General features: G+C 46.2%; 1 protein-coding gene across 4 annotated transcripts in view; it reads right to left on the bottom strand.

Annotated features, from left to right (window-relative positions):
- The window catches only part of CALN1 (calneuron 1), a 154,093-nt gene that overhangs the window by 7,257 nt on the left and 119,720 nt on the right, over positions 1-27,116 (bottom strand). For all 4 annotated transcript variants that reach the window (XM_030028878.2, XM_030028877.2, XM_030028880.2 and 1 more), the window contains one exon: positions 6,137-6,290. In XM_030028878.2, the coding sequence (XP_029884738.1) occupies positions 6,137-6,290 (154 nt within the window). The remainder of the gene's footprint in view (positions 1-6,136; positions 6,291-27,116) is intronic.

The following is a 27,116-nucleotide window of genomic DNA, read 5'->3' as shown; positions in this document are numbered from 1 at the left end:
GCTTTCCACCAGGATCAGCTGAGCTCAGAAATCCTCCTTTGCCTCTGATTATTAGCTTGGCTTAGCCCTCTAGTCCACACCTCAGAGATCCACTGTGCCGGCCAAGTCTTACCTCTCCCTGCTGGGACATTTCCAAATAATCCACCTTACCTTTCATTGCTTCCAAACCAGCTTTCATATTAGACCACCCTCTCATACTGCAGGAATTCCTTTCTCTCTCATCTTGGCTTTTAAACCCTTCAAATGCTTGTAGGTGTGTTTTGGTTTATCTGTCTATTTCTTTTAAGCTCTTTATGAAGTTCTCCCTAAAGTTCTTTAATTGGAAATGTTGGTCTTTGGTGAATCCCATCGACTCATCCAGGTCAACTGGGAATGAGCAGAGATTCAAGATGTGCTCCCTGACCACAGTTAAAAAACCACTGTGATAGTTCCCATGATTACGCACAGTACGTTAGTCATTTTTCCAAACTGTCTTTAGGTTTTCTGTGCGTAAGAAGAATCAGACTTATTAAGAACCTTTCCAAATGAATGCTTGCAGAATAATCATCAAAAGCGGTGAGAGTAATTCTGCAGCAGTTAAAATGCAGACAGAGTTGGGATTTTTTAGCATTTGAATTATTTAATTTTTTTTTCCAAAGTTCATCAATGAGGATTCATGCTGTGACTTGCTAAAGCCAGTTCATGTCTCTCTCTCTTAGCCTCCCTAACTATCAGAACAATATGTGGTATTGGGGTAGTATGAAGATTAATCTGTTTGAAAAGACCTTGAAGGTCCCCCAAGATAATCACAGAAAGCCAGAAGATCCTCACACACAGGATGGATAATTCTGCCCTGCCGCTATGGGCAGTAACACATGGTCTTGTTTTGGCCTAAGAAGGGATGTACCCATTGCCTTTTCCTCATGGATGGACTTCTGATGATGGGAGGCTTTCAGATGTTTGACAACAATCTCAGAATTACAATAAACCTAAAATGCAACCAGGAAAAGGCTCCAAGTGTCCATGTTTGGAAAAGTCAAGGAGAATGTTTTTAGAATATATAGAAAAAAACCTTTTTCTGATCCAGGATTGAACCTCATTGCCCAGAGAGCGGGGAGCACTAGATGCTGCATTTTGAACACTTGTTTCATCCCCCCTCACCTCCTCTTAGGATTTAGCAGTGCCTGTGTCCTAATCCCAGCTCCCATGCGGTGCCCCAGCACCAGCTCAGCACAAGAAGGCACAAGAAGCCCTTGTTAGGCAGCACTTTGAGTCAGACTGCCCATGGCAGGGAAATGCTGCACTACCAGTGCTCCAAGGGACTTGCTATATTCTGTGCAGATAATGAAATACGCCTCATGGCAGCTCTCCTAAATTACTTGCTTTTTTCTTGCGTTGCTCTACTCCTTGATTCCTTTCCTCGCTTTTATAATGCACAGAATCAATACTGTGGTTCCTTGGTTTTGTGCTTGATGCCGTGGCACTTTGAAAAGCTTGTTAAATCACAGCTTTAGTTATTTCTTTCTTTAGTTTTCTATTATTTCTGTACTTTGAAAACACTCCCAGCCAGCAGACAAAACAGTGACACAAGCCATCACAGTCACCATTGCCGTTCAGTGTGGGGCTCTGGTGCTGATTACGGTGACTGGGAGCAGCAGCTGAAGACTGGCCAAGGCTTTTTGTGATGGCAACTGTCCTATTCAAATGAAAAGAGTAAAGCATGTTCAGTGTTTCTTGCAGAAGTGTTCCTGAATTGAACAATTTCTTCAGTCTGCTGTTATACCATCAAGTAAAAATAGAGCTTTAAGGCAGCAGGATCCAGGTAAGTCATCGTTATTGTTCTTTACCAACTGAAGGTGCACCAAATAGCAAAATAACTCCAGAAGAAAGGGGAAAGATCTGTGCTGAAATGTGAAGGTGTTGCAGATCCAGAGAGAACCTCTTGCTGTTGGTTGGGGCTCAGCAGGAATTACTCCACCAAGAAAATGAGTATTACAGTTCCTCTGCCCCCTTGCAATCCATAGGGAGACAAAGAAGCTGAAATTACTGACTTTCTTCACTGTGAACACAAGTACGTGCTACCCTGTGAATTGCCCTCTTAAATGCAAAGACTCATTTGCCCCCCCTGCTAACTGGTGAGTTTTTGCCCTCAGTTCTCTTCTTTCTCCAAATTCATATAACCTTTGAGCATGTCATCTGTGCTTTTTCCTGCTGGTTTCCATAGCTGGCATTGTTGCAGGGCTGGATGCTCAATCTGTTTTGCATTTTGTTGCCAGCAGTTTTTAATACCCATGGGACATGCCAGGGTCTGGACGTGAGCTGGTTCCTTGAACATGGTCAGAGCCTGAAGCTCCTCTGGAGATGTCCTGGCCCCTTCTTAGGGGGAAGAGCAAATCACGGGCTGTCCAACATAAATGAGATCTCAAGAAGAAAAGGCAAATCGAGGCTGGGTCATCCTTCATCTTGTCAACATGCAGAGGACAGGCTGGCGAGCAGGACTCACGATGGTGTCACTGGTGGCAGAGACAGAGCTACCACCACTATAAATTCTACACCAGGACATGGGGTTAATGGGTCCAGCCCATTTCAGGGTGCATTGGTCCACTGGCTGTGGCTGCTGGGCTGGTCACAATGCCCACAGTGTGTTTGAGATGGTCAGGGTAAGCACTGAGAGCCTTCCCGTCTGCAGAAAAAGGCTTGCAAACACGAACAGCTACAGTGTATTTATAGTGGCTTCTGTCATAACCCTGCCAAAGGTGAGTGATATTTGCTTTCTCTGGCTGGCTGGAGTTATTTTTGTTTTAAGTCAGTTTTTCATTCGCAAGCCCTTAGCTGAGGAGTGAATGCTCCTAGTGCTTTTCGGGGGGGAACAGGGAGGGTTGCTGTGGCAGCTCTTGTACTTCCAGTTAATTTGAGTGTCAGGGTTGAGGGTGAAATACTCGTGGCAGACAGCACAGGTCACCATAAGCAGCTGGCACTCTTGTTTGCCACGAGCTTAATGTCCTGAGTGTTTGGATAAAGGGAACTGCCAGACAAATGATTTTTGTACTATAAATTTTTGGTAGTACAATGTCACTACGAACAGTTGTCCTTTTCTTGTGTCTCTTCTCATAAAAACATACACTCTTCTTGGTTCTCAACTTCGTTCTCCTGCCCTCAGCATTAATAAAAATTGAGACAAAGGCTGAAGACATAACTGTGCCTCCCTTCTGGTTGTATTCTTTATCGGCAGAGCTGGTGTGGGCTGCTTGTACAGAGGAGTTGGGCATTTTCATTGCTTTGCTCTTCATCAAGAAGGCGGCAAATGAAAATCCCTAGAAATGCGTAGGAGGGAAAGTTGTAATGTAAGCCTAGATCTGACGTCTTGCAAATGACTCTAATGTTCAGAGTGAACGGAACAAAATCCTGGCCTTGTCCCCGACCCTAATATGAATATTGTATTTGGGTTAAAGCATGTGTGTGGTTCTGTGTGTGTATATGAGTGTGGGAGAGAGAGATAAGGTGTATCATCCATGTTGATATAGGAAGAATATTACATAGTTGTAAAGACCTTATTATGACAAGAAGCCAAGATGGCAAAAATGTGAGAATGACAGAAATTTGCCCATATTTGTACCAATGGCGATGTTACCTGTACAATGCTGCTTAGCACCTGGTGGGGCTGAGCCAGCTAACCCCAGGTGTGGAGAAGGGGGGCATGTGTCTGTCCACAGGATGAAGGGTTTTGGGGCTTCTCTTTGATGGCAGGAACATATCCAGAGGTGACAGTGAGTGGAAATTCCCTATTTCAGCAAGGTACTACTGAAAGTATGGGCTATGTCTCTTCCCTTAGGAGCCATTTCCAAATCTCAGTGAAAACCATCAGGGCTCATCTTGGCTTCATTCCTACCCATAATTAAAGGCACTTCAATGGGGTGGATGAAATGTACATTAAATATAGATGTGAGCATCTAAGCTAGTCTCTTTAGGCTACCTTTAGAGTTGAAAGAAATAGGTGCTTTTTAAGGTGCAATTCATCTCATCCCAAGGTACCACCTAACATAAGCTCGAGGAATTATACCCAAAAAGCATCTCCTTCACTCCACTAATTAAGGAGTAAAGGGTGACTGACTTACACGGAGATGCTTCTGTACAGCCATTTAAAGCTAGACTGAGATGCTATCCAACCTTTATGACAGCTCTCCCTTAGTGCCATTGATCCATGTCATGAGGCCCTATAATTTCTGCTTTTGAGGCCTGTAGGGATCTTAGTGTTTGGGAAATGGGAGCGCCAAGGGCACAAGTGGGGCATTCAGGTAATGGCATGACCAGCCTGGAGAGCTGCAGGGATGCAACGTACTCTCAGCTTGCCTTTCCTGGGAGAAATGCTCATGTCAGAGCTGCCATGGACCAGAACTGTCCCCTTCTTCTGGGACCTGAAGCAAAACTTTGCATCTTTGTTGACAGTGTTCAGTTGATCTTTATTCTCTGGTGGATTTGTGCGTGTGTGTGTGTGTATTTCTAACATCTAAAAAAGGGTCTGTTTTGCTTCTAGGTTCTGCCTAGCACCAGCAATGCCAACATCCCACGAGAAAAGCTGTTCTTGCTGTACTTTTGGAAGCTGGGACTTCCAAAATGAGGTGCTGAGCATTTAGGTTTTCGGACCCATTTTTTTTTTGCGACTGGGATAGTTCACCCAAGTACTGAAGCTGAAAGAAGCCTGCATGGCTCTTGCTGTGGTGACAGCTGGCGCATGTCTCCACTGAATCAGCAGGTCAGTGGGGACTAACAACTCCATTCATGTAAGTAAGCATCTCTTCCTCCCTGCTGCTCTCCAGGAGGAACAAAAAAAATGTTGCTTGGCTTGATTCGAAGAGTGTTGCTTCTTGCCTCCCTCCTGCAGGCTTTTTAAAATTCAGCTGTGCTCTTCTACATCTTTTCTGCAGTATTTAGCAGAGGGTGAGTGTGCTGGATATAGCTGCTGATTCCCATTAATTAGCCAGGTTGAGAATTGCACTAATATGTTTATACTTTGCTTTGTTTTAAAGATGCTTCAGTGTCTCTGCCTGGTGCCCTTTCAAAGGCTATTTGACCCCTCATAGTACCAGAATTTCCCCCCAAATGGCCTATATAAAGTGGCATTGCTGTGGGGGGGAAAGCACACTAGCTGTCCCAGGGTGACATGCACAAACCCTGAGGTTCTCTGTAGGTATCTCCCTGGACTTTTCTACACTTGAGATGATTTGTATCTGTTTAGATGTTCCAACTGGCAATACTTCGGAGCAGCACAAGTTCCTCTGGCCAAGAAAATCCTTCTCCCAAGGTGGCTTAAAATGGGGAATGTTCTTGCCAGCATTAGCTCCGTTCAAAGTGCAAAATCCACTGTAAAAGTTGAGGCTGTCTCTGATCCCTGTTGCTGATCGCTTAGTGATCTTGTGGCACTGCTGAGAGGACGCTGTGTTAAGCAACAGCTGCCAAAGCAAAGGTTTCTCTTTCTCTAGCTACCTCTGAAGATTGCTTAGACCTTGATCTTGCAGACGCTCTCACATGTGTTGAGATGAGCTGTCCTGGAGTGTACCTGTGTGACATATTGCAGGCCCACACCAGTGGTCCCGACAGTGCCGACCAAGAGGTGTGCAGGGCAGCAGGTGCAGATGCACTGTCTCTGCTGGTGTTACAATGCAGAGAGAGAACTCTCCCCAGCTGTTTCTTGGGAGCCCAGAATGGAAGACATTTTCTGCTTATGGAAAGACAACAGAAAACTGGTGGAGCCTATCACAGCTTGCTAGGGCAGGACCCAGTGCCAATAAAGTCTTTCCATGGTAGGCTGAGAGAGATATGTGTATTTCTGTAGGGAAATTCAATCTCTTAGACACTCACCTCAGCATGGGCTGCACATCTCTCTGCCTGAATCCCATCAGAGGAAGGAGGGCCATAAGGCAAAGCACCCACTAGTTTATCCTCCTGCCTGAAACAGGATCAGCTGTACTTAGACCACATGGAAGAAGGCTAACTGCAGCTCTTGAGCTCTCTAAGTGTGTCATTGCTACTTACTCTAAAAAAGCTCCATGCTAACTCCATGCACTCTTGCCCATTGCATGTCACGGATCAGAGTAAGTTTTACAGATGAAGCAGAAAGAGAATAATTGTACAGAAACACAGAAACTTTCTCTCTCACCTTCAAACTCTGTTTGGCAGTTGCCAGAGTTTTCATTTAAACTCTCCTCTTCATTGATAATAATGTTCTCGATGTCCTTCATTGTTAAGTGGTCCCGGAAGGCATGGTAGAGGATGTGTTTCAGCTCTTCCAGTGTTATCCTCTGCATGTCAAACTGTGGGAAGAGGACCGAGTTAAATTCAGCCACCAGTAACAGGCGTGGTACTGAGAGGAAGAGAGGCATGTGGGTATGTTGCAGTTCCCTACTTGTGTTTTTTTCAACCTCATTTCAACACCTCAATATAACTTTGCAAATTTTGCTCTTTTGGGTTCATTTAACACTAACAGTGTGAATGTTGCAAATGGATGTTGCTAGAGCTCTTGCCAGCTTACTTAATGCCGGTAGAGCAGTAGAGAAACACAGCCCTGTGACAGGGATGATCTTCCAGCCTGGAGATGCAGCAATCCGGTGTCAGTCCTGGCCATCCCAACAGACATAAAATGCTGAGAGATTCCTTTGGTAGCTCCTACACCTTGCCATGAGCCACAACCTTGTCTCTGCCCCTTTTTTTCCTTCTAACTCTCCAGTTGTACTTGCATGGTGAGCACAAGCAGAGAACATTTGCCTCTTAGCTGACTTCTGCTGTAGATCCAGTAGGTAAATGTTGTTCTTACACACACCAGATATTAAAAACAGATCATTCCTGCAGAATATGTAGAAATGAACATTTTGCAGCAGAGGAACTTTGCATATGTGTAATGTTTGTGGTATTAATATCTGCTAATGGTACAGAAGAGAGGGCATTCACACTGGCTGACTTGCAGTGCCAGGTGAGGAGACGAGTCCCTCTGAGCCATTGGTGCAGTCAGTAAAGAAGGATGGAAATGCTGTGAGTCAGCTCGAGTCTCCTGCTGTGCTGCAGAGGATCATCCTCTGACCAGCATCTTGAACTCTCAGGCCTTATAGCCCAAAACACAGGCATGGTCACAACAAACAGTGAGCACCAGGACTTGTACACCCTCTTCTAAACTATCTACCTTTGAGAAACCTCAGAAGGGCCAAACCCCTCTGGCTTAACGCTGCAGTGGAGGAAAGGTGATGCAAACTTGTGCCCGCTTCTGCAACTGAGAGTGTGGCGATAGCATGTGATCAGATTGCATAGCCGGCATTTCGGAAACAGTGCAGCAAGAAATTCCCGCTCCTTTGCCCCCAGCCTGATAAGGACAGGACAAACCTTATCAGTTCTGAGCTGCTTGGTGCGTTATCTAAGGTTGTCTTCCCTGAACACTGCTGCACACCTCATTGCACAGATGCAAAATCATTAATCCTCAAAGTGGTTAACTAAGAAAAATAAGTGCCTTTTGATTAAATCTGGACCCTGAAAGATTTATGAGTATTTGTGTGTATAGGCAGATTTGCACACATTCATATATATTTATCCATCTATCCTTAGAAGCACTGATTTCTACAATTCTATTTATTTGTTTATTTCCTGCAACAATCAAAAACCTGGTGCAGAAAATCTGCAGAAAAGTGGAGAGCAGGGGCAAAAGCCAAAGTGCCTGTTTTTGCCCCAGATGAGTTCTCTGCAAAGCAAGTGTGGTGGGTTTGGTGTTTTTGCTGCTGTCCTTGCTCCTCAGGGATTCAGCGTTCACACTGGCCAGCTAAAAATAGCGAGCGCACTATTGTCACCAGTGGCTCCTTGTTGCACAGTTCAAAGCTATATTGCAAATCCCCCTGGTATTTAGTCACAAATTTCCAGCCTGCTTTGATGTACATGAAGAAATCTCACCACCTGTATTCTGCTTTCTTTAACGTTAAAAAGAGCAAGTAAAATTGAGCAGCTGTGTACTTCACAATGAACGTGATTACAAAAAGCGTTTTTCTTGGCAAATAGAGTTGTGGAAATGGGGGTTAATTCAAATGGTTGCCTTACAGTGGTGTCGGGAGGTGTCATTAGTGGAGACTTGCAGAGTGCATTGAGGCTGCCCAGGGTCTGCAGCTCTCCCGGTCAGCTTCCTGCAGTGCTGATTGCACACCAGCGTCATGGAGGTAGAAGCAATGATTTCTCACCTACCACCCAATCCTGTATTCCTCTAGGGTCTTTGTCTTGGGGAAACTCAAACCTCAACTTGAGCCCCAGCATCTCCCTGAGTCCACCCATATGCTAAATCCATAATTTCATCCTAGTGGTCACTTCATATCAACAGGAGCAGCCTGTCTGCATGTGGTTACGCCATCCCATCTCATCAGGGTGTGATGTTCAACCTGTGTTGGAGTTTTCTTCCTGTTCTTGGCTCAGGGACAGTTCTCTGAGGCCAATACAAATTTTTTTGCTGTAGTTTATGGGTTTGGTTTTTTCCCCCTTCAGGGAATAGTCTTTCTAGAAGCTGTCCAAAACCTGTGTTCACCCATCACCAGATGGATGCTCACCCCTGTGAGTGCTTCACAACCCAGATCAGTGTCTCTGAGACCTGCTCTTTATTTGCATCCTTTCTTGAGGATATCTGCAAGGATGTGTGAGCCTCCATAAGACTTATTTACTGGAAGTGCTCACAGATCTTTACATGGGCAGGGTAGCTGAGGATGAGGGACCTCCAATATGGTGCATGCATCCTGTTCTTGTGAGAGTAAAAGACAATTGACTGCTTCGGGATCTACCTCACTGTGTTGGAAGAACAACAGCTCCAGATCAGCCCTCTGCTCCTTCATGCCTGCTTCCAGAACTACAGGTGTGAAAATGCACCTCGGGACACACATTGCCTATGTTGACACATGCTGCTCCTTTCCTCTCACTCTTAGAAGGCTTTGCTGGTCTCCTACTGTACCAGCATTGCCACTAACAAGCTTTTGCAGAGTCTACTGTGATGCTATCTGTTGCTTTCCTTCAAGCTACCTGGATTACAAATGCAACCATGGTTATCATCTAATTCTAACAATGTGGAAACAGTAATGACTTGTGGGGTTTTGGGTGTTCTTGTACCAGTTAATCTATCTAGTGGGAGATAATTGTTCTCTTGACAAACACGCATCTGTTGTTACATCTCCAGCTCTTGCTTTTAAGCTTTATGCTAATATAGGGAAAAATTATTTTGTTATTTTTCCATTGTAATTTTGCCTTTTAGGAAGAGGAACCATCTCAGATGGGGTTCAAAATCACCCTTGTTGGCTCATGTACTGAGTGTTTGGCCTGTTGGCAAGCCTTTGTTGGCCATTGCTCCTGCTTTGCTCTATGCTCCAGTACTTTCATGCAGGAGGCATGTCCTCTGTTAGATATATATCAGCACAGGAGTTTGTCCAGAATGGGCTCAAGCTTGGTACAGCCAGAGACAAGACTTTGCATTGGGCTTGGGCTCCCAGGTAATTTCTTCTATTATCATTGCTCTCCAATCTGGCAGTTTCCCTGATTCACTTTTCAATTACTCTGGCTTTTTATTGTTGTAATGACAGTAACCAGGGAGCAACTCTTAACTTTTATTGGCTCCACTTAGAGGAAAACTGTGACTATTGCAAGCTGAAAACTTTCTATAGGATTTATAATTAGAAGAAATCAATGATGCTGCTTCTGAACCTGTGCTCTTGGAATACACTGTAAGCAGTGATATAGAAACAAACTGTGCCCAATGCTGAGGCTTAAATGCCCCAAGTGATGCAGTGAGTGCCCTGAATGAAAACCTGTACTTGTACAGGTATGTTTGGCTTCTTGGAGAGCACCAGGAATTGTCCACTGCAGTTTCTGATGGACCTCAGTAAATGTCCCCAAGAGAAACATTTCCTGGAGTTGAGGATGTTGTCCTCAACAACAGGAGACATCTAGAAGGGAAAGTTGACCTGATCCAATCCAGCCTGTAGCTTCCTGACTCCTCCTTGATTTAAATTTCCTGCTGGGAATGAAAGCAGAGTCCCTACCAGTTCCTTCAGTCTCCCTACCCCCAATTTCCAAAATTTGCAGCTGATTGACAGCTGCAGAGCACTAGTTTCACTCCTGGCACATTTTTCAGATTCTTCTGTGTCCTACCTGGTATGCTTTCCTTCTGCTCTATGCAGGGAAATGACCCTATGGGAAGAGCCTGCTGCTTTGAAGAGTTAAATGCTGAAATATTACTTATGATAATTTCCTTTAATATCAGCTCTGCTTTTAAAAAAAGTGGGAGGATCTTCTCTTGAATCCTAAGTTGGCCTCACTGCTGTGCAGATGGGATGATGCCAGGCTGGGATCCTGCAGCAATGTTAGCAGGGCTACTCTGGTGACCTGCAAGATCTTTTGAAGCCACATCAATAAAAATCCTCTTCTCAACAGGAGGCGGGACTGGCTTCTCTGGCAGTGATGGTTTTAGCTAGAAGAGCACTTGGATACTGATTTTTCCAGAGTCTATTGGGCACAGGTTTCCCATGTAAGCCATCTAAAAAGGTCATCTTGGGCGGTTGAGTGCTCCAAGTGGAGACTGAGACAGCAGCAGAACAGCAAGCTTTTGCCTGGTGCTTTTGAAAATTGGGTCTGCAAAACCAAAAGCTTCATAGAATCATAGAATTATTTAGGTTGGAATAGACCCTTAAGATCATCGAGTCCAACCATTAACCTAACACTGCCAATTCCACCACTAAGCCATGTCCCTAAGCACCACACCTACATTTCATAGATTTCTTGTTTGGCGTAGCCCTTAATAATCTCTGAATAATGAGGTAACACCTTTGTTTTGCTCTCAGACCTATTGCATGTCAGGCCACGGGTGTCTTGAATACCCACAAGGCAAACGCAGACTAGCTCTGCCCACACTTGCAGCCAACTGCCACAAAAGGGGATGTGGCCCAGAAAACACTCGGAGTCTTTGCAGAGCAGCTGGGCTTTGTGCTGTGCTAACCATAGTCATGTCGTTTCTGAGAGGCTCTGAACACAGGCAGCTCTGTGAGTGCTTGCAGCAGACTGTGCAGCTGTTCCTTGAGCCAGACGGGCTTTGAGCTCATAAACTACTGATCTGGGACTTTTCCATAGGACCAATGTTTCATGTTGGCCATATATTAAAGTGCACAGCCCTGGTGTGCTCCATGCAGAATGTAATGTATTCCCATCTCTGCCTGGGGGCTGGATGAATGGCCATTTTGTACCAACTGTACCTCCCAGATAAGCTCAGCCACGGAAATTTTATAACAAGAGGAAAACGGTGAATGCTGGAGAAGCCAGGACTCTGGAGGGGCAAAGAGACCGTGCAGAAAGGGAGTGAGGTCCTGCAAGTGAAGCTGTGTTTGCAGAGAGGTTCTGCTGTGCTGCGAAGGCTGAAGGACTTGCTGCTCATGCCTAAGAGGCAGCAAGTGCCGTTTCAATCTACAGTACTATGGCAGGCCCCCACTGTAAAAGCTCATGGATGAGCTTTTATATATATTTATATATATATTTATATATATATATGTAAAAAAGTTTTGTCTTATTGCATATATATAATAAAGTGTAAAGTATAAAATGTGTGTGTGTGTGTGTGTGTATATATATAAAAAATATTAAAAAAAATACGTGGGAACATATGAAATATATTCTAAATGTCCAGACATACACCCCCTCAAAATCAGAAGGTTTCTCATTATATATTTTTCTATCAAAGAAAGCATGCCACTGAAGGGAGAACATTTGCCAGCCTGAGACCTGGAGTGAATCTCATGGCCCTCTGGGATAGAGGGACAAAGCCATTTTGCAGCCTGTAACATGCTACTGGTTTTAAAGCAGCCATGATCTTTTTTCCTGTGTTCCCCCAAATCATGACTACCATTACAGCAAAGCTAATTTCCTCTACCTGTCCCCCCTTGCTGGCCCACGCATCCACTGAAGGAGGGGTGGGAGTCCTACAGCACCGGCCGCGAGAGCACAGAAGATGTATTTTGCTCTGCTCCATACACATGTCCCTGTGGAGGCTGGCTGACTACATGCTGTAAGCTGAAGATAGAGGGGTCCCTTTTTCTTTTCCCCATCACTACTTCTTTTCATCCTTCCACCACTCGCTCCATGCCAGCACACTTGTATTTATGGCCCATGCTGAAGCATGCAGAGGTCCCTCGGGACTGCTCTGTGGACTGTGGAAGGGCCTGGGGCTGTTCCCATATATGCACAAGCACGTTCTCTGCCTGGGGACCATGCCCAGCCATCTGTGGAGGTCTCACATCGCTCTGCTGACAACAGCCTTGTCCCAGCTTGCTGCCCTTCCATGGGGGTCAGGAAGGAGAAGATGGGGCAGTGTAAGGGGGAGCATGTTCTTCTCCCTGCACCCAGTGCAATATTCATCCCCCACCTTGTCCCAGTTTAGCTGTGTGCCTCTACTGCTGGGAAAAGCCTCCTGAGAGTGGGCTGAAGTACGATAATCTTCAGCAAAGACCAGAGCGAGCCACCTGCCCCTCTGTGCTGTCAGCACTCCTGTAGGGAATATCATATGGGTAAGAAAGAGAAGCAAACAAATGTCCTCACCCTAACCTGGGGTGGTTGTGGGAATGGAGCAAACAGCACCTTTCCCTTGGGATGTCTGTTGCAAGGAGACAGCCTGGCAGGGTAGTCAGAGTGTGCTGTCACCCTGCCAAGATGAGCTCGAGGCCCTGGGTGTCCTCTCTGCTAAATGGCCACTCTGCAGGGCTCTGTCACTGTCCCAGCACACAGGTGGAGAAGGGGCTTATTGCAGGACAGCAGATATAAATTCAGCCTTGGCAGCTCCCAGCTCCCTCCAACAATCCCCACGAGCCTGTAAGAGGGAGTAGAGCTCCATCCATCGATGGATCATCTCCTCCTCCCAGGAGATGATGTTGCGCAGGTCTGCTGCTGCAGAAAGACATGGTCCCATCCTGCCAGGGGTTGGAGCCCAGGGGCTGGAGCCCAGGACTGAGCGCCCTGCTTGCCCTGGGTGCCAGCAGCCAGCACACCCACCCTCCATCCCACTCTCCCAACACTCACAGGGAGTACAAGGCTGTGCTGGGCCCCATCTGTACATACGCACTCCCAGTGCCAGGAGCATGTAGGCTCAAGGAGCCCAGCAGGAACCAGTGCCCCTATAGAAATAAATGTACATGCCTACCCACATGGTGGTTAGGGCTGTGTGACACAAGGGCCTGTCTGCTTGGTTGACCTATGTTGGTGGGATGTGCCCCAGGCCAACTTGCCCTGCAGCTATCCCAGCACCCAGCCACTTGTGACAGCTTTTCCACCCCACCTTGGGCTTAGGGTGGCTCATCCAGGTACCACTTGCTTTCACAGCCTTTGGGAACAGTCACCTTCCCTGATGCTGCACCAGAGCACCTTGTCTGCCGGGGAGCGGGAAGGGGTAACAAGCTCATTTCCATAGTAATGAGCTCCTTACTGTGCTGGCTAATGGGAGATTGCTCCATTCTTCCCGGCAGCTTTGTCAGCAGGGAATCGTACACATGTTGATAAATTAAAATCAGATTTAAGTGCATATTCACAGCACCCTTAACCCCAAGCACCTGGCCTAAGTTTGCACTATGAAATGCATTCAAAACTAGCCTGGCCTGTGGGTACCCCTGCGTGTCCCTCCAGCCACCCCACGTGGGACCACTGAGGAGCACTGCCAGGATGCCTGCAGCTCTGTGAGAAGCCCTGACATCTGGAGATTACAAACTGTTCTGTGTATGGGTCAAAACAACCTCCTTTACCAGCATGTCTGGGTAGAACAAGATCATGCCAAAGAGCGGTAGTCTCTGCAAAAGGGTGTATAGGGTGAGAGCATGTGAGCTCTCCTCTGTGTGTCTGCCAGCCTGAAACCCAGGGCAGGAAAGTCCTGCACTCCCCTCCAGAGCACTTGGGATAAACGGGGGGCTGGGGAGCAGGACAAGGGGCTCAGCGTTGTGCAGACTGGTGCTCAGCGTAGGAAACCTGTCTGACTGTGCAGAGAAGGAAGAGAAAGAATAAATAAAAATGAAAGACAGAACGGGTGCTCTGAGAGCACAAATGCCCACCAACTCCTTGTTAACCTTCTAGAAATGTTTTGGAGGCAGTCCTGAGCCTGCCATGTACCAGAGGCAAGAAGCCATCCACCCATAGGAGGTCACAAAAGCTCACTGTGGGCAGTGTGCCTGGTGAGTACGAGCAATGCTGGGGTGCCCTCCCCAGCTCCCTGCTGGTCATCTGCAGGCTGATACCCCTGCCTGCCCCCCATCTCCATCCATATCATCATCCATATGCCCTCACCTGGAACTGATGAACAACTAGGGACCAGTTCAGGTTTTGACAGCTTGGCATTTTCCCATGCGGAAAACAACATTTCATCTTAACCCCCCCCCCCACAACTCAGTCCAATAATGAAAAAAATCACTTTTGGCCTGCACAGGGGGGATGGAGATGAGTTCCTCACCCCGTCCTGCTGCTTGCAGGCTGCACTGATAGGTCTGAGCTGGTGGCTCAGTACGATGTAGCGCACTGGTGTACATAGCCCTTTCCCTGGGCACTTAGACCTGAACCACTGGAATAAGGTAACAATACTGAAAATCATTTGCAAAGCTCCTGCAGAGCTACGCAGCCCAGAACTGAACTCATAGCCAGCCTAAGTGCCCTGCACCGCTCTCCTGCTCTGTCTGGGAAGGTCCCACTTGTCCCAATGGACGGGATGCTTCAAATACCATTTTCTAAATACTGGTGCTGCTACCTCTTATTTCTTTATTACTTCCTCACTCCTATTGCTACATGTTGTTCATTCAGAGAGAGTAAAGCTAAGCTCTTTTACACTTGTCCTCCTGGCAAGAATGACTATTTACTGCTTTCCCCATGTGCTGTCCTGCTCCCCGCACATCTCCATATCTGATTATAGCTGCTGCCAACACAGGTATTCAGCAAACTAACATTTGACAAGCTAAAATACAGGCTTGTCCCAGTTCACACCCCAGTGCTTGCTAGGGCAGGGGCTGGGGGGTGGGTGGGCACCCCCACTGAGTCCTACGTGCTCAGTGCTCACTGTGTTTCCTCCCACAGTCCCTCACCGGTGCCCCAGAGATGGTATTGGCTCTGCTTGTCATGTGTCCACCTGTACCCAGTGTGGGTTTAGAGCATCCCTTAAGCCTTCTGGCTACATAACACAGGATTCCTGGGACACGAGTAGGGGCACCCATCATGTTTTTAAATGAACATTGGCCCTGGTGATGGAAAATGCTGCTGACAGCTGGTCTGCAAAGAAATCCTCTTGCCTAGTCCTGCCTGTATAAGAACATCATTCCCTCTGCTAGATCTCACCACCTGGTGAGGTTGGTGCTGTCCTTGATTAGATGCAGACTTAAACTCGCTGGGGTAATGTTTTAAGCAGGGGAGTGGGTCATTGGCTTTGCCTCTGCACTGATCTCCTCACTTCACAGCTGGGATATAACGGTTATTAAACTGGGCTAAGAGAAATAGGCCTCCTGATTGATAGGTAAATCGCAATAAAACACCTCCGCAGAAAACACAGTAGGAATATTAATCCTGGGCCCATTCAATTAACTTTAAATAGTTTAACTAAAACATGGAGAAGTGGTGTGGTTTGTTTTTTTTTTTTTTTTTTAATTAGAGAATGCTCTCAGGCTGAAGTACAAATTAACAGGCTCTAACAATTTCTTTTGCCTAGTTTTAAAGCTCCCAGGCCTTGACAACAGGCTCCTGATCTGATCCCAACCAAAGTGCCTACCTAAATAGGTCTGGAACATCTTGACCTTCAATGCAAGGTCTGTGGGAGTCTCTTGGAAGAAGAAACATGCAAGATTTAGGCTTTAGGGCTAAAGCTGGGAATTCCCATTTGGGAGCGAGCGCCTTCAGCCTACCCCACAGACATGGAGTTTCTAATGGATTCATCTCACCAGCGTAAATCCATCAGTGGGATGAGGTGAAACATACTTTGGGCTGGTGATACTTGTGTGTCGCGCTGCAGGCAGCAGATTTTAGGCAGTCCTGTTCCCCCCTCCGCACTGTTCAATCAATGAGAGCACAACAAGGGGGCTTCATAGCCGGTGACTCTGTGGGGTGTGCCAAAACCCCATGTTTTGCAAGAAAAAATGGGCCTTCATTCTTTGCCCCACAAGACGTTTCTCCATCAGTGGGAGGGCAGAGGGCTCTGCACACTGGAGGGATGTGCTGGGACCCTCAGGGGGCAGCAGCTCCTGCATCTGGCTGCACCAGGTAAGACATATTTACATCTTGATCCAGGCACGCACTGAGTAAGGATGTGAGGGGACTTTGATCTGCATTAGCCACTCCAGAGCTAAAGCTCGTGCCATGCAAGATGCCAGCAAAGCAGCTTCACAGACCTGGAGCGTGGCCTGTTCCTTTTCGACAATAATGATAAACCTGACACCCAGCAAGCACAGAAGGATTATGGAGTGAGGGAGAGCCAATGTCTAGCAAAAATAACCTGTCCTGCCTGCTTCACAAAACAGATTGAATTCGACCCACTGCTCTTCTCCCCATTTTTTGCACACAGCTGTGGGCAGCATCACTGCCTGGAGAAGTGATCTTTAAGCTGCTTCTGAATTAGATCAGGCAGCAGAAACCAGAGCGAAGTAAATGAACCGGCCGTGCAGCACTGCTGCCGAATGCCTCCTGAAAGCCTTTAGCCAAAGGAAACCAATTTTTTACTTAATGATTACAAATGATTCGAGAATGCCAGGAGAAGTAGATTAGAAGGTGAGACATGTTCCTGAAATGCATGAAGGACACTAATATTTAATAAAAGCTTTACCACGGAGGCCATGAGCTACTGTGGGAAACTTGAGGCATCCTTGACACTGCAGATGATGGTTAACAAAAAATAATTAAACGAAGCAGCAAACAGATCTTCTAATACTGCTGCCAGCACCAGACAAAGCTAAGACAGATGGAGAGCAGCTTCTCAGGCTACTCTATTTAGCCAAACTACATTTGTTTTTAAGTTGGTCTCCTTGTTTCATAGCTCATGATGGTCTGTTCAGCCCCAAACGCAAGTGCGAGCTGTGATGCCGTGTGCTGCAGTGGGCACAGAATAAATGGTGCTTTATAGGTTGGATTTGCTCCAAGGTGACAGTCACCAAATATAAAGAGGGGACAACTGGAAAAAATGGCTGTGAAATGCAGCAGCAGCTGTGGTGGGGTACACAGCCTGCGCGCCCCCAGGCCCCATTACAGCATGTTTTACTAGTGAGTGGGCAAGGTGGAGAGAGAAGGGGGTCATTTATTCAGGTTAGTGGGGTTACACAGTCCCAAAGAGAACCCGACCTGTAGGAAACGTGATGTGTTCATGCTCCCTCCAGTATGAGCTCAGCTGGCACAAACCTCATCATTTCTGCTGTTCCTGATGTGCTTACATTGTTAGGGATGCAGGCAAGGGTTCCCCATCAGTATACAGATCCCTAGGAGCCTTTTGCAAGCTGTGCTTCAGCATTTGGTCTAGTTGGGCCCCCAGAGACACTCCCTAACCCAGCTGGACTGTGCTATGAAGGCAAAATGATGTTGCTGAGAAAACAAACAGCACTGCCAGCCTGGCCCAGAAAGCAAAGGAGCATCACCATTATTTGATCCTTTAATATTCCTTCTACTGATGACTTGCAAAACCTATCATGTTTTTGAACAGTAGCACAGAAAGGGAGCAGTGGGACATTGTGTGGGTACAGCCATGTCTTCCTTTCCTTTCCCTGCTCTTCCAACCGTGAGATGGCTGTGTGCTGGCATACTGGACTATCGCTCACAAGCAAGACTATTTCTTGCATGGCCAGCACTGGAAAGGCAACCATGCCCAGCAGACGCAGGGCTCTCTGGGCTGGGGAAGCAGAGGTGTGAATGCTGCACAACCTGTGCTGTCAACGAAGCTGCCAGGAGCAGCCTGGCTGCCAGGGCAGTGCAGGGGATGGGCCATGCACAGATGCTGACATGGCCGTGCATGCAAACGTTGCTCTTCTGTCATCAACTAACCCCTGCACGTTGGCTAAAGAGGGGCAGGGTGTTTCCCTACAGAGGTCCCCCAGCCTTCAGGACTGTCCTTGCTGTGTTTGCAGCTCTGGAGAGGAGTCAGGACACAAATACAGATGCTGGGGAGCTGTGCACTTTGGTTGCAGCTGGAGAAGCCGGGCGAGACTGTGATCAGGAGGGTGGATGGGGCAGGATGGCCAGTGTTGGCACGGTGCTCATGCACGGCTTGGGGCTCTGCCTGGCAGTGCTTAGTGCCTAGCAGCTCTCAGCACCCATTGCAGGTGTTTTGGAGGCACCGATGTCTACATCACTGCCAAAAACTGACATGATGTTCAGAGGTATGTATGGCTTTATCGTGACTAACTGTTTGCTTCTTTTTAATTGCTTCAGTATAATTTGCTAAGTTCCTCCTTTGTGCTCATGTTACCTTTATCCTGGAGTTATACTGTGCATTCAGATTAAGCAGAGCTATTGTAGAGTATATATAGTGAAATATAGGACGCTGTTTGGGAACATAATGGTACTTTTTGGCACCTCCCTTCCCTTGGTGCATAATGAAACCAGAGCAGGGAGGATGTTTCCCAACCTGCAGTGTGCTTCCCTGCACGATTTGGGCCAAAAATGACAATGTCTGCAAAGGCTATGGGATCTCAGAAGATGAAGGAGGGAAAAAAAAAAGCCAAATGCAATCAGTAAAAACATTTCATTTTGGTAATTATGGTACAATCCTTGGGGTTTCATTTTGACCTCTGTTAATTCACACTGGGTTTGTTACTATCTTTTATCCTGTATTTAGAAACTGAAAGTTGTTGTGACCTTAGGACTGGGACCTTCTGATTTGGAAGACATTTAATATTAAGGAAGCAATTTTTTTCACAGTAAGAAATTCACATACAGCATGAGAAATGCATCTGTGAGGGTAAAAGTTATGATTTGTCAAACTAGCACTTTCTAAGGAGAAGTAAAAAAAAATAAAAAATGTAAAATGCCAGAAGTCATTGACATTATTAATAGGGCCCAGGAGCTGACAGACGGACTGGCCACATCCAAAGATGGAACTGCCTGCCCCAGTCTGCCCCAGTGGGGACTACCCACTGACCTGGGGACCTCCAGCAGCTGCCCAGTCAAGGCACACAAAGAACCTGTCTTTTTGCTATTTTTACAACCTCCCCAATAACTTTTACAAAATGAAGTTCTTCTAAAGTCCATCACATCTGCCCTCCAAAGCCCATGACTTGCATTATCACACATTAGCTAAGAGCATCGATGACGATGAAGATCCCCACTTGGCTTGTGGCTGTCATAGATCTTTCCTGACAAGTCTAAAGTCCTGAAGAAAGTCAGTGAATATCTAATACAGCTACAGACAGAAACACATAGCAAAGAACCCTCCACTTCTGTGCTTCAGTTTAGTAATTCAAGAGCTGAGCATATGAAAAATCAGTGTTTGTGCACCAAGGCTCAGAAGATATGAAGAAAGGACATGAGTGATTATAATACTTTCTGATCTGTTTCTCTCTGTCACATTGTGCTGGGATGTGGATCTGTCTGTTATTTTATTTGCATTTTTTAATTATTTTTATGTAATATTTTGCTCTCCACATAATGACCATTGTTTGAAAACAAGATTAATTCAACTGAAAACTGCAAGGTAGAAAGTTCAATTAAAGCCTGGAGTAACTGCTAAGTTACTCTGTTGCTAGGAGTACATGATTTTTTCCTTGCCATGGTAAAAACAAGGTGATCAATTCTAAAGTCCCCTCCAGCAATTCACTTGGCATTTGCTAGCTCCTGCCAGCTACCAATACGCCAAAGCAGAGAAGGAAGAAAATACAAATCAGCTGTCACTGCAAAAAAATAAAATTCAGGAAAGTAATTTTAATGCATGACTCAGAGCAGCGGGTCTGCGACAAGGAGGGAGGCACAGAGCGCTCGCACCTCGAAACTGGGAAAAATGAGCATCTTTGTTAGGACCTGCTGCCAGGCTGCAGAAAAGCTCAGAAGGCCACAGGGAACAGTAGCAGGTGTATAGCTCAGCTCTGGGCTCTAGTGCCCATGAAACAGCCTAGCACAGGAGGACACACACCAGTGTGTAGGTGAAATGGAGGAAAAGCAGCACATCTGGTGATAAACTCAAGTTCAGGACAAGAAGGGATGATGCATTTTGGTGACATCAGACGCCCTGCTTCTTTGCAGCCCACTGGGAACACAGTGGAAACCCTCCCAGCAACCAACCTCTTCATCTCATGAGAATTACACCAGGTCCCTGGGACAGGTCTTTACTTGAGTGCTACAGAGGACACATTCCTTGAAACAGAGGACATATTGGATGGAGCTGGTTCAGCATATATTCCTTCATTAGCTTGTCTGAACTGCTTAATTGTTAGATTTTTCTGTGCTATATCACAGTACATAAATGCGTTTGAATGCTTCAGGTTGTCTTTTATGGTAGATATGACCATGAGTCTCTCAGCAGATAGTGAAGTGAAGTGGAGTTGAACAAGAGGCTAATGCAGACTTTCTCCAAAACCTGGGCTTGCTCCAGTCTCTGTGAACCCTCTGGGGTATTTGCTTTGTGCATGCACCACAGTGTATGGCAATGTAAAGCAAAAAATGGGCCTCAGCAATGTCTGCCCAGTACCAGCAGCGAGTGCTGGTGGAGGTTCGAGGACTGTCCCTAATGGTCAAGGAAGTTCAGCCAAATCCCAGTCCTGAGCTCCCCATCTCGCAACACACAGTCACAGCACAGTCGTGTCATGGGACAGAGGTCTGACCTAGGTCTGTGAGATCAGGCTGCTAATTGTACTTAAATTATGCATGAATTAGAGAAATATTTAGCTCAGTGATGCTTAAGGACTCTTCTCACACTAAAATAAACTGTTACATGATAGCTCAACTCCCTGATCCTGCAAACAGCACTTTGCTGGTATGGCTGCTGGAGCTGTGCTTGAGGCATCCCACGACTCAGCAAGCCCAGGAACAGGGCCTGGGTGGCAAATCATGGCCATGTTTCCAATCAAAGCCCAACATGAGTTTGTCAATCACCAGACCCCAAGCCCTGTACCCAAAATTCCAATGCTTCCCCAGGCATGGAGGAACAAGGCTGTTCAAGAAGATAGTGAAGCTTTGCTGTTGCATTTAAGATCATCTTCACAGGTAGCCCAGGAATATGGCATATGACTGGATGCAGCCCTGGTATGTATGTTAGTCTGGGGGCGGTAAAACAAGACCACGAGCTCCCGATGACATGCAGCTCTAGCTCTGACATCTTGTGCTTAACCTTTTTTTTCTATGATGTGCACTGAAACAAGGCAGTTTTCTCAAGTGCTCACTCTCCCCCTCAAGCCACAACATGAAGCTGACTTTTATCAGCAGTGAGAAATGCATGGCAATCAAAAAGCAGCTGATAATTTTGATGATATGGCACAAGGAAAACACAATCCAGTTCCACTGTGTTGACAGTTACATAGAAATATTTGGATAATTTGTTTTGGTTCAAAGCTATCTCTGACAGGATTAGGCGATTCACTAAACAAGGGATGTTTCCTACCTAGCAAAGGTGATATCAGTTTTTATTAGGTATACCATAAATGACCTAAAACATGGCAATCCACAAAAAAGATGCAGGAAAAAACACAGCCAGAAAAGCAGCAACCCTGTGCAGCATACCAAAGGGCTATGAGACACCATTCTGCCCCAAGACACTTTCTGTAAGGACAATACATGTCTCATCCCTGAACAGATCATCTTCACACCATAAGACACTTTCCCCTTGGGAAAATCACTGTGCCTTTGAACAAGCCACATGAGAAGATGTCCAAACTCGCTGTGTATGAAAAAAATAACCCTGAACCCATTGCCTGAATATTCCTGATGGCCACACATTACCTTACACCAGGAACCACAGGGAAAATTGTTGAGCAGATACAACCAACACTGAAAGAAGATGCTGCCTTGGGGGAAAAAAAAAAAAAAAAAAAAGTTCTCTGGGCTTTTTGCCATGCAGCTTTCAAGCACTGTTCAATCTCTACAAAGTCTTCGTCTGGAGCGAAGTTCCCACTGGCTGATTCATCTCACCTGGAGGCTGACCAGGAACAACAGGAAAAGGTGGAAAATTGACCCAACTCCCCACCCACAACTGCTGATTTCCCAGGGACAGAGCCCCTGCCTGCTCCCTGTGCACCCCCATCCCTAAGATACTTAATTTCTGAGAGAAATAGGCTTAGAAGTTAAAATTTGTAAGTCTTCTGGATATGGAAAATAAGCTTTACAACACATTAAAATTTTCCTCACTCACTGCTTTCTCCTGACACCAGACTGTTCCCCTGGCAATAATTCCCTATTTCTTTCATCCCACCAGACCAAGGACCTCACCTGTAGCCTCGCTGAAGCCTCCTCTGCTCTACAAGTGCCAATCCCCATTTTCTCAACAAATTATGAAATGTATTAATACAATCAAGCTGTTTCCAACCTTGGAGTCATCAGCTTCTGTTTCAGCTCTGAAGGACATGCATCTTCAACAGCTTGATCAGGGATTTTTTTCTAATAGAAAATGCCACTGATCCATGAAAACACTGTCTCCTTTCTAAACCCTGATTTCATTAAAACTTCATTTATTGGAGGTCTAACAGTGAAAAGGGAAGATGCAGCTGGTCTTTTCTTCCAACGTAGACTTGGCAGGCTGACTCATGAGCTGACTACAGACACTCACCCTGGGCAGGGAGCATGAAAAATGGCATCTACTTATTTGACTGATTTAATCTCTGGAAGAAAGGGTCTGTTGTGAGGGACACCAGCAACACCACAAGCTTTGGGGTAGCCTTTTGTGTAGAAGTGATCTTGGTTTTGTTAGTCCTTGAATCCAGTTTCTTTGCAAATGTTACTTAATGTTTATTATTTTCTCAGAAGCCTTGGCTCAGCAACAGCATTATCGTCCCATCCTGTCTGCTAGAGAAGTGCCTTCTTTTGCAAAAGAAAAGGATAATAGAATAGAGGACTGAAATCAATATTGTAACTCTCAGTGGCAGGAGAGACCTGGCAGCTTGTAAAGCAAGGATGCCCTTTTGCCTTTCATTCAGTCCTAACGTGTGAGCATCTTTACAGCTCAATTTGCATAGGACAAAACATCTGATCAAGCTCACTAGTCAAATGGGATTGCTGATGTCTCCTGGGGTATTAAGGATCTTAACACATGCATGCTACAAACGTGACTCTTTCTGCATGAGAGGAGTGGTTGAACTTGTCCTAGGCTTTATCTTGAACTTTGCTCGTTTGTCTTAATGAATGCAAATCTTGCTGCATTATGTGCCCTGGCACAATAACCCTTCAGGGTTATTTGGTCAGCCCTAATGAAGGCCTCACAGCTCTTAGGGATGAGACACCCTCTCTGCTTGACTGCAGGAGTGCCTTTTGGAGAAGGCCATGCAGGTCCTGCTCCCTTCCTTGCCCAGGGTCAAGCTTTACCACTGGCTCCAGAAAGCCCTTTTCCCTCTTTTTCCACCTGACAGCCCATTAGCAAGAGCTGCCCAAACACTGGTAGTTGTGAAAAATGACATCCAGTGGAGACCCTTGACTGTAGAAAGGGATTTTTGGGTGGCGAGGGAGCTGCTGCCTGCTCAAGGAGGTGCAGCGAAGCCCCTTTGCAGGAGAGCTGCCTGTGCAGAGGGGGTGAAATGCAGATGTTGTGGCTGAGGATTGCGTGCCAGCCACCTCTGGGAGTCCAGAGAAGCCACCTGTCACATCATGCCAAACAAAACATTTTCGTATTACCCGGAGCTGGCGTAGCTGCAGTCAGCTAGGACTTTCCATCAATATTGGGAGCTGTCTTGTGCAGTCCAGCAGCACGCTCAGGTTTCATTGTGCCCCTGGGCATAACATCTAAAAGCATGAGGGGATTTAACTGAACCCCAGTCCCATCTGAACCCCCACTCAGTGGAAGGGAAGATGAAAAAAGGAGAGGTTTTCACTTCTTAATGTGCTATACTCCATTGCAACATGTAAGAGGCAGCTATTCAAGTACTTCCATTCAGACACTTGCTGAGTTAGGGATGGGCTTATTTTTAGACAAACACATTTCCAGGTTAAAAGCTGCCTGTTGGATGAGGATCTTCCTCTCTAGGCACCGTGTTTGCATTCAGTTAATGGCCTCCCTTTAAAAGTCCAAATAATCAAATGAAAGACACTCCCTCCCACAAATGCAGCTGCACCACTCTGAAAGCATAGCATTGCCCATTGCCAGAATAAGCTGTATGGAATTCAGGCCTTTTATACTACTGTACCAGATCTGCTCCATGGCTTGCATCAATCTAACTACATCAGGCTCTTAACAGCTAGAGTCAAATCGATACCAAAAATATTTGCAGGCAGTCCCCCAGCACCTGTTCTTTCAGCACATTTAGGCTGCAGTTACTCTTGCAAATTTATGGAGTCTTTGCCTGCAGGTTTCCTCTGATCCTGATTCAGGCCAAGCACTCGCTTAGTCTTCCACATGTAGCATCAACACCAAGTAACACCACACAGTCAAAGCTCAGCAAAGCACTTTCACATTGATTAAATTTTGGGAGCAAACATTTATCTCACCACTATCAGTGAGCCAGACACAAATTTGTGGGGTTTTTTTGTTGAATTGTTCCCTGCCTGACAAGCCCAACTGATGGTATGGATAGCTGAGCTCATCTGGAGAACCAGGACTGTGACATTCATCCTTTGGTACCAGATGTGCAGACCTGCAAGACCTGAACTAACAAGGAGCTAAAGAAGAGACAGGGCTACTCATTTCACAGTAATGCCTGAATGACACATTAGGCTCAAAAACCGCAACCCAAATTTTATTTCCCTTTCCAGAGACAATGCCAAGATTGGGCAGCTCACTCGGGAGGGTTTTACTCATGTTCTTGCCATCTCTCACCCAGGTGGCTCCCAGCAGGTTTTTTTTTTTTTCAGTTTTCAAACTCAGTGAGGCTGGTATTTTTAGGTCTTTTTTTTTTTTTTCTGACTGATCCCTGACTCCCCCTTCTTTCTCCTGTGTCCTCTTCCCAGTTTGCAAGAGTAACTTGGAGTGATTATGTTGTTAATTTTGAAGGAGACCCCACTGCTTTCTGCAGGGAAAACGAGACAAACTTGAACCCAAATACTCCTGCTTCAGCATGAACTAGAGAGAAAACATCTGGGGGAAACAGCTGGGCAGAGCTCCAGTGCTCTGAGCTGAACAGGTCCATGAGCCCTTGGCTGCTTCAGACCCCTGTGTCTCCCACTACCCAACACTGCGAGCCCATGTTTGGAGAGAGCACGGAAGTGGCATTTACAATGTAAGTATGTGACAACCCACTGCCTGGCTGCTGTGAGTTAGTCTCACTGCAAATCAATGCCAGGCATGTCCCTGTCATTGCTACTATTTATTTGCACTGCAGTAGCCCCCAGAGACAGCAATCAGGAACAGCAGTGCACAAGAGAGATGGCTCCCCCAGCACAGCTCGTCACAGACCTTACAGAGCTACTGGAAGGAAAACAGTCCTTACATGCTGTTGGTTAACGACAAGATGCAGGGACAAGGACACTAATGATCTGAGCAGGTCAAGATAGCAATGCATATAGAAGTTGTATATATAGCCATCAACAAGCACGGGTACTGCTAGCTCTGCCAGCAAGGTTAAAGCTCTCCACACCCTTTAATGTAGATGCTTTCATGAGTTTAAAGCTTTGCCATGCCCTGGGGGCTCCTTTGCAGAGGTCAAACCCTGCTCACAACAGCCAAATGCATTGCAAAATTTTTTCTAAGAACAGAAAACTTCCCTCCCTCCAAAATCCCTGTGTTTTCCTCATGCGAAAGGGATGCACAAAGTTCTGCATCCAAGAAACTACTGGAGGGAATGAATCAGTACCATGGGGCTGGATGACTATCCATGCATCAGCAGTTGTGCTGCAGGGCATGGCCACTCTGACACCAATGTCACAGCAGGCACGTGCAGGGGACAACTCATGGCAATGCCGGTGCCAGCTGTGCAGCGTTTGCAGAAGACCCTCTTTGTGTGACATTTCAAGTTTTTTGTTTTCCCTTCTCAGGAAAAGATGCTTCAAAAAGCTGGATTTCCCCGCGGGAACACTGTGGTCCCTGGCCAGCTGTTCCAGCTGATTGACTCCCGTCAGCCTGTCATCTCTGACACTTTTGTTGGAGCGCTTCATCCATGTGATATTGCTTTGAAATACCTCAGGAGAGAGAAATCCATATCTGGCTAGATTTATGACTAGCTCATTTTCTGACCTTTTTCTGTCCTGTTTGGCACAGCCACAGCAAGGGGCAGGCAAAGCCATGGCTTGCTGCCCTTGGGGTGTTCCTGCACTACGTGCTTTGTGGTCCTGCAGTAATTTCTTGGGCTACCTCATTCTTTGCTGCCCTGAAGCATTTATTTCGCAACATCAGATTTCACGAAAAGTGTATAAAGAAAAACAAAAGGAAACAAACAATTGAAAATGTACCAAGTGTTGCTACTCTTTGGTAACTTGGTCCCCTATAGCTGTGCAGACCACCACCGGTGGCTGTTTACTATGGATTAATCTTGCTGTCACTGGTGTAGCTAGGCTGAAATATGTGATCTCTACCTATGTCAAGTGCACCTGGATTTTATCAGATAGGCGAGATGAGAAGACTCTGTCATATCTGTCTGGAGCTTAGGCATCAAAATGGTTCAATTTTTCACTGACGTATATTTTTCCAGTAAAAGGAAATGTGGCTTCTTCAGAAAAGGTGCCCAAATTTTGCATGTCGTTCATGCCGCTCAGGGTTTATGAACAAGCCCCTCATGCATTAGGCTAAGGCCAAAATGAACAAAAGGCCAGTCCTTCCAGGACTGAGGACTATGATTCTGTTATAGATACACTTGTTGGTAGACATACTCTTTTTGTAAGGCTTTTATGCAAAGAGGAGCAACAGCAGAGAGGATGGGACTCTTCACCCCATGGAGACAGGCTGCAGGTAGCAGCAGTTGCCCTGGCCAGGAAAACAGCATTAATTTTTATTTGAAACAAAATAATTGCACTTTGTCTTCCTGACTACACAGCTGCTTCCAAAGGCCACACAGGAGATTTAGCTAATGGAGACAATTCCAATAATA

This window comes from Aquila chrysaetos, chromosome 10, assembly GCF_900496995.4.
Source record: "Aquila chrysaetos chrysaetos chromosome 10, bAquChr1.4, whole genome shotgun sequence".
NCBI classification, from domain to species: domain Eukaryota; kingdom Metazoa; phylum Chordata; class Aves; order Accipitriformes; family Accipitridae; genus Aquila; species Aquila chrysaetos.
Note: the sequence above shows the minus strand (reverse complement) of the source record. Positions and strands in the feature narration are given on the sequence as shown.